The 13,632-nt window shown below is 43.1% G+C and overlaps 1 protein-coding gene across 4 annotated transcripts in view; it reads left to right on the plus strand.

Moving 5' to 3' along the window:
- Positions 1-13,632, plus strand: part of LOC126428312 (uncharacterized) — a 196,262-nt gene that overhangs the window by 33,846 nt on the left and 148,784 nt on the right. For all 4 annotated transcript variants that reach the window (XM_050090244.1, XM_050090245.1, XM_050090247.1 and 1 more), the window contains one exon: positions 9,471-9,793. In XM_050090244.1, coding sequence (XP_049946201.1) covers positions 9,471-9,793 — 323 coding nt within the window. The remainder of the gene's footprint in view (positions 1-9,470; positions 9,794-13,632) is intronic.

Here is a 13,632-nt window from a genome sequence, read left to right on the forward strand (position 1 = left end):
ATTGCTGTGAAAGTTCTTGCACCCTTTAATATCACAGTGTGTTCTGTGTACCTTCCCCATAATGAGGCTTTGGATGCAGATGCACTGGCAGAACTCTTCCGGGCACTGCCACGCACATTCCTCCTCGTGGGGGACTTCAGTGCACACACCAGTGTGGACCCATCTGCTGACTATGACAGTGGCCCACAGATGGACGATTCGAAGGGCAAATTAGTTACAGTGCAGTCGGCAGGCTATTTTTGAACTCCAGGATTTTGCACTGGAGGCAGTGGCCCGTATCACTTTTGAGATCCAGCGGGTTGCCACAGACTCCATCCTCGGGTCTAGTAACCTTAGACGATGACCTGTACCTTGGTGGAATGATGACTGTTGACTGGCGATTGGGGCCAGAAAAGAGCTCTGCAGAACTTCAAACACTGTCCAACTATAGACAATCTTCACTCCTTCAGATCTGCGAGAGCACGTGCCGAGGCGAGTGATACGAGCAGAAGAGGGCTTCCTAGAGGGAATTCACAACTTCCATTAAGCGGTCCATTTCCACTGCGCAAGTTTGGGAATTGATAAGACGGATTTCAGGCGAGGGTAGTACACATCCCCTTACAGCCTTGTCAAGTGGTGGGATCTTGGTGGACTTGCAGAAGACATTGCTCAGGTTTTAGCTGAACACTTCTTTACTGTTACTACATCATCCGTACAAACTCCTGCACGTCAGGTGTTCCGTAGGACTGCAGAGATGAGGAATCTCAATTTCTTCTCGTGTAATGAGGAAGCTTGCAACCTTCCATTCTCCATGTGGGAACTGCAATCAGCTTTGTCTACGACTAGACACACTGCTCCAGGACTTTATTTATAAATCAATTTTATTCAATTTGGTGTCATTAGAAAGACAAAAGGACCAACTATATCACTAAACTATAAAAATGCTGCAACTGTGCATATAAATCTGTAATTAAAGTCAGTTTTCAAATATTTTTTTTTTACGAACTTCATGAATTTTTTTCTTCAAAATCACAAGTTTCACCATTTTAAATTTTGTCTCAAAGAATTCCTATTGTCATACTTTTCATCATTGTAGAATTTTAGAACATGTTTTTTGCTCGAGTATCATGTCGTTTTTGGAAACCCAGAATCTACTATGTAGGAATCAACATGGATTCCGGAAACAGCGATCGTGTGAGACCCAACTCGCTTTATTTGTTCATGAGACCCAGAAAATATTAGATAAAAGCTCCCAGGTAGACGCTATTTTTCTTGACTTCCGGAAGGCGTTCGATACAGTTCCGCACTGTCGCCTGATAAACAAAGTAAGAGCCTACGGAATATCGGACCAGCTGTGTGGCTGGATTGAAGAGTTTTTAGCAAACAGAACACAGCATGTTGTTATCAATGGAGAGACATCTACAGACGTCAAAGTAACCTCTGGCGTGCCACAGGGGAGTGTTATGGGACCATTGCTTTTCACAATATATATAAATGACCTAGTAGATAGAGTCGGAAGTTCCATGCGGCTTTTCGCGGATGATGCTGTAGTATACAGAGAAGTTGCAGCATTAGAAAATTGTAGCGAAATGCAGGAAGATCTGCAGCAGATAGGCACTTGGTGCAGGGAGTGGAAACTGACCCTTAACATAGACAAATGTAATGTATTGCGAATACATAGAAAGAAGGATCCTTTATTGTATGATTATATGATAGCAGAACAAACACTGGTAGCAGTTACTTCTGTAAAATATCTGGGAGTATGCGTGCGGAACGATTTGAAGTGGAATGATCATATAAAATTAATTGTTGGTAAGGCGGGTACCAGGTTGAGATTCATTGGGAGAGTGCTTAGAAAATGTAGTCCATCAACAAAGGAGGTGGCTTACAAAACACTCGTTCGACCTATACTTGAGTATTGCTCATCAGTGTGGGATCCGTACCAGATCGGTCTGACGGAGGAGATAGAGAAGATCCAAAGAAGAGTGGCGCGTTTCGTCACAGGGTTATTTGGTAACCGTGATAGTGTTACGGAGATGTTTAATAAACTCAAGTGGCAGACTCTGCAAGAGAGGCGCTCTGCATCGCGGTGTAGCTTGCTCGCCAGGTTTCGAGAGGGTGCGTTTCTGGATGAGGTATCGAATATATTGCTTCCCCCTACTTATACCTCCCGAGGAGATCACGAATGTAAAATTAGAGAGATTAGAGCGCGCACAGAGGCTTTCAGACAGTCGTTCTTCCCGCGAACCATACGCGACTGGAACAGGAAAGGGAGGTAATGACAGTGGCACGTAAAGTGCCCTCCGCCACACACCGTTGGGTGGCTTGCGGAGTATAAATGTAGATGTAGATGTAGATGTAGATGTAGAACATAAAAAGAATCAGAAGGGTGTTTGTTCTGTTTAATCATTTAAAACAGAAAGAACATAAATAATAATATACACATTTCGTTTTGTGGCTCTTACCAAGTGGTCACAAATGATGATCAGTTCTCATTAAACAAATTCATAAAATTCTAAAAAGTATTCATTCTTTCACAAGTTTTCAATGGACAATATTATGTCTCATTCAAAAGTATATAAACGACGAGTACTTGTTGTTGTACTAGGAACATGGAAAGTCATTAAAATGTCTTCATTAGGTATCCAGCAAACATCAGTGTGAAGTGGACATGAATAACTTGAGGAAGGGCCACTTGGACTCATGAGCTTGTCTTTTGCATCTCTGTGTTCTTCACTTATCTCTAGAATTTTTCCAAGCCACCACTGGTTATCGTAGATAGCTGCGACAAATGTTTCCTCTTCAATTGTGTTAGAGGCCATGTTTTGAATTCCAAGAAGGACTTGAATGAATTTAGTAGATGATGAAGCATGCTTTATCAGCAACTTGTTTTCATTCAGTGACTTGAAAGAAACTACACTTTTCCAGCCGACAGCGTAAGCCTGGCCTGCGGGGCACGAGACAATGTTCCGAGGTTTTGCAAATGCTCGTGGTGTGGAAGGCCAGTGACCCAAGGTGTCATCGAGATAATTGACACAGTCCGAGATGAACTGTGTGAGCTGCTCCAGGTACCTCTGGAAAATGGTCGGCACTGAGGAAATACCAAATGGAAGGCGCTCGTATTTATATAATCTGAAAGGCGCGTTGATGACAAATGTTCTGTGATTCCTCGTCTAAGAGTAAGAGAGCTGTCAAGTTTCCCGATCACCGCTAACGGGGTCACCCGAGCACACGCTTTTCACAGGCTCGATGGTGCCAGCAGCCTGCAGGCAATCCAGCTCTCGTTTGACAGCCGGACACGAGACCACCGAATGGGTTGAGCTTGAAAGAACTGTGGCCGAGCACCTGTCCATAGAGTGACGTGCGCCTGTAAGTTCGAAGCATGCCCTAAGTAGGGCCGAAACAGAGAGGTGTAGGCCGAGCACAATTTGTCGAGGTCCCGGAATGGGACGGCAGTGGAAACAACATTAACTTCGTCAGAATTCGAAAAGCCTAACAGTGCGAAAGCATCGAGTCCAAAAATGTTTGGAGCCGAGGGACGGTCGACCACCGGTAGGGTCAGGAGCCGGGGAACGTGTTTATAGGTGGCCGGGACTGAAAACTGCCCACAGAGAGGGGATAGAAGCATCACCGTATGCGACCAATTGCTGAGAGGTGGGAGACAGCTGCAGGGAACCCAGGCACATGTACGTTGCCAGACTGATCGAGGAGACAGTGGACCCCGTATCGACCTGGAAACACACGTCGATGTTAAAAATGCGGAGCGTGAGGAATTTCTTTCGCATCGGTGGTGTTTCCAGCGGGACAACTGATTGCAGCGTGCGCACAGTATTCTGATGCCCCAGGGGTGAGGGGCGGGAGCGGGTCGAGCGGCTGTGACAGACAGATCGGAGATGGCCGTATTCCTGATAAGAGTGTTCACGTCGTCCAGCAATGGGGTCAGTCTGCAGGAGAGATGGCGGAAAAGGAGTGCAGGTGAGACGGAAGTGATCCACGCGACTGTCAACGAGGAGCGATTGACACCTCCGAAGCCGTAGAGACGTCAGTCGAGGAGTCGTCTCTCTCTGGGATGTACCACGTCGACAGCACGAGGGACGTGCCCACGGGGAGGATTCTACCTGTGGCTTCACCATGAGACGCTCATTCGCCATTTGTGCAATTTCAGAGGAGTGGGCTATGTGCAGAATGTCTTCCGATGAGGGGTCGTAGAGTTTCGACGCAGCTGTCCGGGCCTAGGGATCGGGTGCCAGTCGAGCGACAACATCGTGAATTAGGGAGTCTGCGTATGATGCCTTGTGATGCTGATTCGTGCAAGTGAAGTAGCATTTGCAGATGAGACCCTGGCGGTCCGTGACTCGAGAACGGTATAACTGCGGGCCTTTACGGTACCGGAGGAACTCGAGCCGAGATGCCACGACACTGTATCGCCGGAAATAGTAGTTAATCGGCAACACGCACATCTCGTCAAAGGAAAGAGCCACGGGGTTCGCTGTAGGGAGTCATGCTTCACTTGAAACGCTGTGAAATGTTTCAGAAGATGCAAGTAAGTTTGTCAGTCATCCTTAGTGTCGTTAAAGGGCGGAAACGACGATGGAAATGGGGAAGCGTCAGAAACCGGGACACCCGGGAGCTGGTGCAGTATTGTCCCCCCCCTGCTGTGACTTTCCGTCAGCAACTGCGAGGATTGCCGTGAGACGTCTTAACTGATGATGCTGCTGCCGCTGCTGCATGAGCTGCTGCTGTTGGTCCTGGAGACAGATGAACTTAGCCTCCGTGCTATCGAATCTTTTACCTTGTTGCCAATGTTGTAGATGCGAGCGAGAACTGTGGATAAACGTGGCGAGACAACAACAGTGCAGGAACACTCCGAACAATGACTGTATGTACGAGAAACTGGAAAGCAGTATGGCTGAGATGTACACGTGAACTATGACGAGTACCGGATTGCTGGGACAGTGCCGTGCGGCCGCCTAAATACGTGACTGGGAAATGCGATTGGTAGTGGGTATCCCGTACCCTCTGGCGCGATTTCAACTTCCACACCTTCTGACACTGGATTTCTAAATACAATATCAGATGAGTGTGAATAAAATCATTTATACTGATTTGTAATAGAGTTTTTACAATAGGGAGTTTATGTAGTGCCTGTAAAATTAGCAATTGCTAAAGAAATGGCACCTGATTTGTATTTCTTTAGTTTCTTAAGAGCGCGCAGAGGTGTGAAATGGTGCAATACAGGATAGTTTATTTTCAGTTTTCTTGTAACCTACAATATCTACTGACTAATGACTTTTTAAGAACAGAATTATTAGTAAACAGCAGAAGACCTTAACTTTTGCTGAAAGACATCGTATATCTGTGAAGTTTGTATTGCAACTCCTGTCACATGAATGAATGTGAAATGTAGGAAACTTGTATGGGATGCAACATCTACCCCAATTTAACATACCAAATAAGCCATCAAGCTGAAGAGAGAACCACGCAAACATCATAATAAAACATCAAAAACAATAAAACAGTTTGCCAATACAGAAGAAACCAATCCTGTAAGTGTTGCTACACTTAAATTGTGAACATAAAGAATGTTAAATACGTTTGCTTTCGAACCAAAAGTAATTAAAGTTACAAAAATATTCGTGCATTCGAAAGCGGAGTGAAATGTAAGAAAATGTGAGTAGTTGGACGCCGTGCAAAACTGTTGTGTGTTGAGGAAAGTGTCTATTGTAATAAGAACAGGTAACAGAAATTAAGCTTCTCGCGCATGAATAATTTATTTACATTGACTTGCTTCCAGCAGAGTAAGCTGCACTTTCACACACATTCGAAAGTATTTCTTTGTGAATAGGTTGTAGCTTATGTCACTGAATCAGTGACATTATTTTACTATCATTCATGTGTACTTAAAATGTACAAATGTTTGGAATGCAAAAATACAGGAACTATTTCATTAAGTAAGTAGAAAAATAGTCACAATCTTACAGCTGGATCGCTCGCAGCTAGGGGCAGTAGGTTCGTTCAGACTGTCTGATAGCAAAAATATTCACAGCAGTGAGTATTGTGATTGTGTGTGTTACACTGTGACAAAACAGGAATGGTGCCTGAAGTCCAGAAAAGCACGATCTGGGATGCGTGAAGAAATTATGGGTCACCAAATTGGCATTTAGGAAGTTGCAGGAATTTATCTCTACTAAAAGTCATTACTGTTAAGTTGAGGCTGCGTATTATCGTGCTGGAAAGTAATAGAAAACAGATTCCAGTTTAAACATTGGATAGCTATAGAGCTGACACTCTCCTCTGGTATTGTTCAAAAATAGTTCAAAGAAAGTGCACATTCCTAATTTACGTCACTATGTACGTGCAACTAGGAAATAGATGAGAATAAAAGTTATTCCTTACGTGCTCGCCTCGCTCCTCAACGACTTTTTTGCTTGCCGAAAATTGTGGCTTGCTGAAATTAGCATTATCGTATCTCGGCAGTATGACTGGGCTTCAATATAAAATGTCACTGCTGTGAGATTCTATTTCTCAGGTTGTCTGTTTCCATCTCTCATACAGTAATTTGTAATAGTTCCACATTACAGTACAAGTCAAACCTGCAACAACCATTGACACCAACTACTTCTCGTCCCATACATCTTGTGACTTTTCAGTTCAACTGCTTGTGCCGTAACTGACCAACAATTGCTTGTTACACAAATCACCAAGAGCAAAGGTACAAGAAGTCACAGTTCAGGATCTTATGATACATTGACCTTGACCATCCGAAGAATTTCATACCCGATTAAATATTTCTTTTACAAATGATGTCAAGTTGTTACTCGTAATACATTATGAAATGGCATTGATTGTGTCAGATATGATTATAATTTTGAATTAAATTAGAAGTATGAAAAATAATTATGCTTTCTAAAAAATAAAGCTTGTTAACTTTCATATATTATTTCTTTTTATGAAAAATACAAGACTAAGCTGTGTTATCCTAAATACAATAAATATATAAAGTTAAGACTTTAATATCGTTGGTTCATGTCATGAATCTAGTGTGTGTGTGTGTGTGTGTGTGTGTGTGTGTGTGTGTGCGTGTGTGTGTGCGTGTGCGTGTGCGCGCGCGCGCGTGTGTAATTTTTAGGGGGTGGGGTGTCATGGTACTGACTGCAACTGAATCTTGTCTGTAGTCACTGTCAGTATTGTCTTTTTCTTTCTGCCATTTTTCCTCTGCTTAAAAATAACTCTGGTGGATGTTAGTAGCCAAAATGACCAGAAATAGGTTGCTGTCTTGCCAGGTGTTTTGAATGAAACACAGCTTGCAGGTTGCTAATTACAGGTATCTATGGCAAACCTACATTTCTAGCATTTGTAGACTTAGAGAAAGCTTTTGACAATTTTGATTGGAATACTTTCTTTCAGATTCTGAAGGTGGCAGGGGTAAAATACAGGGAACAAAGGGCTATTTACAATTTGTACAGAAACCAAATGGCAGTTATAAGAGTTGAGGGGCATGAAAGGGAAGCAGTGGTTGGGAAGGGAGTGAGACAGGGTTGTAGCCTCTCCCCAATGTTATTCAATCTGTATATTGAGCAAGCAGTGAAGGAAACAAAAGAAAAATTCTGAGTAGGTATTAAATCCATGGAGAAGAAATAAAAACCTTGAGGTTCACCGATGACATTGTAATTCTGTCAGAGACAGCAACGGACTTGGAAGAGCAGTTGAATGGAATGGATAGCGTCTTGAAAGGAGGATATAAGATGAACATCAACAAAAGCAAAACGAGGATAATGGAATGTAGTCAAATTAAGTCGGGTGATGCTGAGGGAATTAGATTAGGAAATGAGATGCTTAAAGTAGTAAATGAGTTTTGCTATTTGGGGAGCAAAATAACTGATGATGGTCGAAGTAGAGAGGATATAAAATGTAGACTGGCAATGGCAAGGAAAGCGTTTCTGAAGAAGAAAAATTTGTTAACATTGAGTATAGATTTAAGTGTAAGGAAGTCATTTCTGAAAGTATTTGTATGGAGTGTAGCCATGTATGGAAGTGAAACATGGATGATAAATAGTTTGGAAAGGAAGAGAATAGAAGCTTTTGAAATATGGTGCTACAGAAGAATGCTGAAGATTAGATGGGTAGATCACGTAACTAATGAGGAGGTATTGAATAGGATTGGAGAGAGGAGAAGTTTGTGGCACAACTTGACTCAAAGAAGGGATCGATTGGTAGGACATGTTCTGAGGCATCAAGGGATCACCAATTTAACATTGGAGGGCAGCGTGGAGGTAAAAATCGTAGATGGAGACCAAGAGATGAATACACCAAGCAGATTCAGAAGGATGTAGGTTGCAGTAGGTACTGGGAGATGAAGCAGCTTGCACAGGATAGAGTAGCATGGAGAGCTGCATCAAACCAGTCTCAGGACTGAAGACAACAACAACAACAGGTATCTATGGAATTGTTTTTTGTCTGCTGTAATTTTGAAAATGTTAGTACCTTATATGAATTAAATACTGAGTGCTTTGTGGATTTTGCCACGGAGTCTATAGTACTGCATACCAAAGGGGCACCTGTGCTGTTATATCTGCATCACTATTGGCACAATACCATTTGCAGATTGCCTGTCTAGCAGCTTCAGATACAGCAAAAATTTGATTTACATAATTTCATATATTGTTTACCATATTTAAAATGCTGTCAGAATCTGCTCATTGAGAGGCAGCATCTCGTGTTAAAGGTTTAACACAGTATTACAAGTATTATAGTCAGAAACTGTGTCTCTCGAGGCAGTGTAACTCGTGGCGTGCAGATTACTCAGACTGTACTCATCCACCATTTGGGAATGAGAGTGCTCTGTAACTTCCGACAAACTTCACACATAATTTCAAACCTTTTTGGATCTACTTCTCACTGACACCCACCACGAAACAGTCAAAGCAAAAAGTTTACAGCACATCACATTTTCACTGGTGGTGCAGTAAAACTTCATCGTCGAGCATGAAATTTTAATTTATTACTCCTTTACTAACACTATTCGTAACACATTTAACTGCCAGTATCCACATATCCCACTGAATGAATGTACCTGCAAAATTATTTCATTGTACGACACAGTTCCGGGGATACAAAGTTGTCGGCATTGAGATGCGTGAAAAGCTAGCCTTCCTTAAAATAGAATACCATTTACTCAGACTGTATTCATACTGTTTGATAATGAGAGTACTTAGTGACTTCCAACAAAGTTCAACTAAACATTTTCTCACTTACGTGCTTAGCGTCAAATATTTAACGTCGTAACTCATTTGTAAAGTAATCGGATGTTTGAAGCTGTTTGATACGTGAGAGTTTTTCTGCGCAGCTTCTGTTGCTGGAAATTGCTTGTAAGTTTCAGAACAGACAAAGCGTCTATTTGGGCAACTGGTAATGGGGCTTCTCTCCTCTCGAGATTTCCCATTTGTTTGTTTGAACGTGTTTCTATACTACAGGAAGTTTTTGGTTTGCAGATGCTGAAGAACTTGGTCGAGAGGTGCTCCAGTCTACAGATGATGCGGATATCGGACAATCTGCTGAGATCTGAGGAATTTTCAGAGGCAGTGTCACGGCTACGGAACCTCCGTGTGCTGCGTCTGGACCACGACTGCACAGAGGGTACTTCTGCCTCACAACCTTGTGTACTGCTGCGACCTTTGGCTGACGGATGCCCACAACTGGCTGAGATGGACTTTGGACGGTCGTTTGCGAATATTGACGAATTGAGGTATTTTCTGAATGCCAAGAGTAATACCCTCAAGTCGATACGCATAAAGTGGACGATGGGTGGGACAAGGTGAGTGTTATTACCTCTCCTCATTTGGTGGTCTCACGTATGAAGATGTGAACTCTTGGTTGATGAGTGCTTCTCGAGTATTCAGTATTTTAACTCTTACATAATACAAGCTGTGGCTTTCTTGTTGCAACAAGGGGATAGTGGTTATGGGTCATTCCATATCCAATCAATAAACTGATTAAATTTGATGTTCTTAGATTTTGATGAAACTGGGCATACCTAGTGTCCCCACATCTTAATGAATGAAAACGATAAAAGACTTTTTTTCATAATTTAATTAAAAAATATTAAGCCTCGAATTTTAAAATTTTTGTTAAAAATTGCTACATCCTAGAGTAGTAAATTGCCATTTTGTCCAGAACTAGGTGAGATTCAGACCTGCAAAATTTATCACTGTAAAACTCTTTATATAGGCTTTTGTTTGGTATGCGACATGATGGAGTTTAAAAATTATTATTTTTTAATTTAAATAAACAATAATATCCTAAAAAAGACACAGTTTTAAAATTTTGAAAAAAATCACAAAATTTCCTTGCACTCTACTCTTACAGCTCTGAAAGTTTCGTTTTGAGATCATCATGGGATCACATGTTGCAGAATTTTCAAGTTCCATGTGTTGTGTGGAAAAAGACTTCCATAGAAATTCTACATTAACAAATCACCAAATTAATTTTAAAAAGTTTACTTACAAGATGAAATGTACGAACAGCTGTGTCAGTCACAATGTGTAACAAGTTGGAATTAACGGTGAAGCCTCTGTTGGTTTTGAGCATGTCATGTTCAGACAATGTGTATATTCAGTGTGTTGGAGTCATTGGGTTCACTTTACATAGAAAATCCACCACACGAATCGACATAACATATGGCTTCTCCAGGTATGCAGGAGGAGGAGATGGACCACATGGATGAAGAAACATCACCTTTAGTTCATCTTCTTCTTCATCTTTCCCCCAAAATGTATGCAAGCCACTACTTGTCCTTGTTACACACTGTATTATGTATCGATTTACACCTGTCAGCGACAGTGTTTCTTCGGGTTTGGTGGTCAACTGTTGTAATGAACTTTGAGCATATGAGAATATCTTGACAAAGATTTTTGCCATTGGAGTGAATGTATGAGACATTTGAGTCCCTGGAATTGATGCTTTGCTGAAGCGATTGTTTAGAAATTTGGCTACCTCTGTGTATTCGTCCTGAGTTACAAATGTAAAATTTACTCCAGAGATGTTTTCCACTGCCCAATTGAAAAGCTGCGGAGGTGGAAGAATTTGATTGTGGTACAGATGTTTCAAACTTTTTCGTGCTGCCAACCTCTTCACTCTGCCACCAACTCCATCGCAAGGCACTTTTCCACGAGCTGTTGCTGAAAAATGCCATTCAGCCTCTATCCCAAAATCAGCTTGATGGAAAAATAGTTTTAAAAAGTTTCTCTTGATTTTGTACTGAGCTGCAGCACCATTAGAAAAGAGGTAATTTTTTTTTTAGGTTCAAAGTGGTTTCTCAAGAATACAGTGAGCTTTTTCTGGAAGCAGTAGAGAGCCACAGTGTTGTGTTCGAGATAGTTTGAAATAACAACATAACTGAGATGCTCTGTTTCTCCTTTGTAGTACACAACAAATTTGTGAACAGTGACTTGCTGACTTGTCCAGTGATGCTCCGGACCACATCCTGCATCATAAATGAGTAGTTCTCTGAAAAAATCACATACACAGCAAACTGTGAATCTTGTAGACTTTCTCTAATGTGTTTCATAAATGAACTTGGTTTGTCATGACTTTATTGCAAAAAAACTAACATAGACGGCTTATTGCAAAATAATTTGATGAACACTGTTGTCGATTTTTGTAATGTTTCCAATTTACACTCGTTCACAGAATCCACTGTCGGAAGGCGACATTGTGTATCAGCTTTTGTTCAAATGCTTTCTGAAGTATGGTCTCGATTTCCTTACTCCCAGAGCATGAATTACAGTCTCCCAACTGACAAACTATTGATGGTAGATTGCACAGAATCTTTGCAAGAATGTGTTAATATGTCTGCATTTCTCCACTTGTTCGTGAGTTCAAACGTGCATTTTCAGTCACAAGTTTCAAATTTTGGTGAATGTAACAATACTGTGAAAAGGAAAGCTGCTACTCACCAAATAGCGGAGATGCTGAGTTGCAGATAGGCACAACAAAATGACTGTCACAAATATAGCTTTCAGCCAGAAAGCCTTCGTCAGACTTACACGGCAAACACACGTGTACACACTCGCGCCAACGCAACTCGCACACACGTGACTGCAGTCTCGGGGCAACTGAAGCCACATTGCGAGCAGCAGCACCGGTGTGTGATGGGTGTGGCAACTGGGTGGGGGTAAGGCGGAGGCTGGGGTGGGGAAGGGGGAGGGATAGTAAGGTAGGCGTGGCAGACAGTGACGTGCTTTTGGGGAGCACAGAGGGACGAGGTGGAAAGAGGGTAGGGCAGCCGTGTGCAGTTGGGAGGTTAGACAGAGGGAGCGGTGAAAGGGGGGAGGGGGGGGGGGGATAGCAGAAAAGGAGAGAAGTAAAAAGACTGTGTGCAATGGAAGAATGAGGGCTGTGTGAAGCTGGAATGGGAACAAGGAGGGGCTGGATGGGAGAGGACAATGACTAACGAAGGTTGAGGCCGGGAGAGTTACGGGAATGTAGGATATACTGCAGAAAAAGTTCCCACCTGCACGCTTCAGAGAAGCTGGTGGGAAGGATACAAACAGCACAGGCTCTGAAGCATCCATTTAAATGGACGATGTCACGTTTGGTAGCCTGTTCTGCAACAGGGTGGTCCACTTGTTTCTTGGCGACAGTTTGTCGGTGGCCGTTCGTGCAGACAGACAGCTTGTTCATTGTCATGGCCACGTAGAATACAGCACAGTGGTTGCAGCTTAGCTTGTAGATCACGTGACTGATTTCACAGGTAGCCATGCCTTTGATGGGATAGATGATGTTAGTGACCGGACTGGAGTGGGTGGTGGTGGGAGGATGTATAGGACAGGTCTTGCATCTAGGTTTATTACATGGGTACGAGCCTCGAGGTAAGGGGTTGGGAGCAGGGATTGTGTGGGGACGGACAAGTATATTGTGTAGGTTCGGTGGACGGACGGTGGAATGCCAGTGTGGGAGGGGTGGGAAGGATGGTGGGTAGGACATTTCTCATTCCAGGGCATGACGAGAGGTAGCCAAAACCCTGGCGGAGAATGTATTTCAGTTGCTCCAGTCCTGGGTGGTACTGAGTTACAAGTGGAATGCTCTGTGGCCGGGAGGTGGTGGGAGACTGGAAAGATGAGGCACGGGAGATTTGTTTTTGTACAAGGTTGAGAGGATAATTAGGTCAGTGAAGGCTTCAGTGAGACCCTCAGTATATTTCGAGAGGGACTGCTTGTCACTGCAGATGTGACGACCACGGGTGGCTGGGCTGTATGGAAGGGACTTCTTGGCTTGCAATGGGTGGCAGCTGTCAAAGTGGAGGTATTGTTGGTGGTTAGTAGGTTTGATATGGACGGAGGTACTGATGTAGCCATCTTTGAGGTGTACTGATGTAGAGGTGGAGGTCAACATGTAGGAAGGTGGCTTGTCGGATTCAGTAGGACCAGGTTGAGGTTCCGGAGGACATTCTCCGCCAGGGTTTTGACTACCTCTCATCGTGCCCTGAAATGAAAAATGTGCTGCCCACTATCCTTCCCCCCCCCCCCTCCCTCAGTGGTATGCCGCCATCCACCGAATCTACGCAATATACTTGTCTGTCGCTAAACGATCCCCGCTCCCGACCCCTTACCTCGAGGCTCGTACCCCTGTAATAGAACTATATGCGAGACCTGT

This window comes from Schistocerca serialis, chromosome 12 (genome assembly GCF_023864345.2).
Source record: "Schistocerca serialis cubense isolate TAMUIC-IGC-003099 chromosome 12, iqSchSeri2.2, whole genome shotgun sequence".
Taxonomy (NCBI): domain Eukaryota; kingdom Metazoa; phylum Arthropoda; class Insecta; order Orthoptera; family Acrididae; genus Schistocerca; species Schistocerca serialis.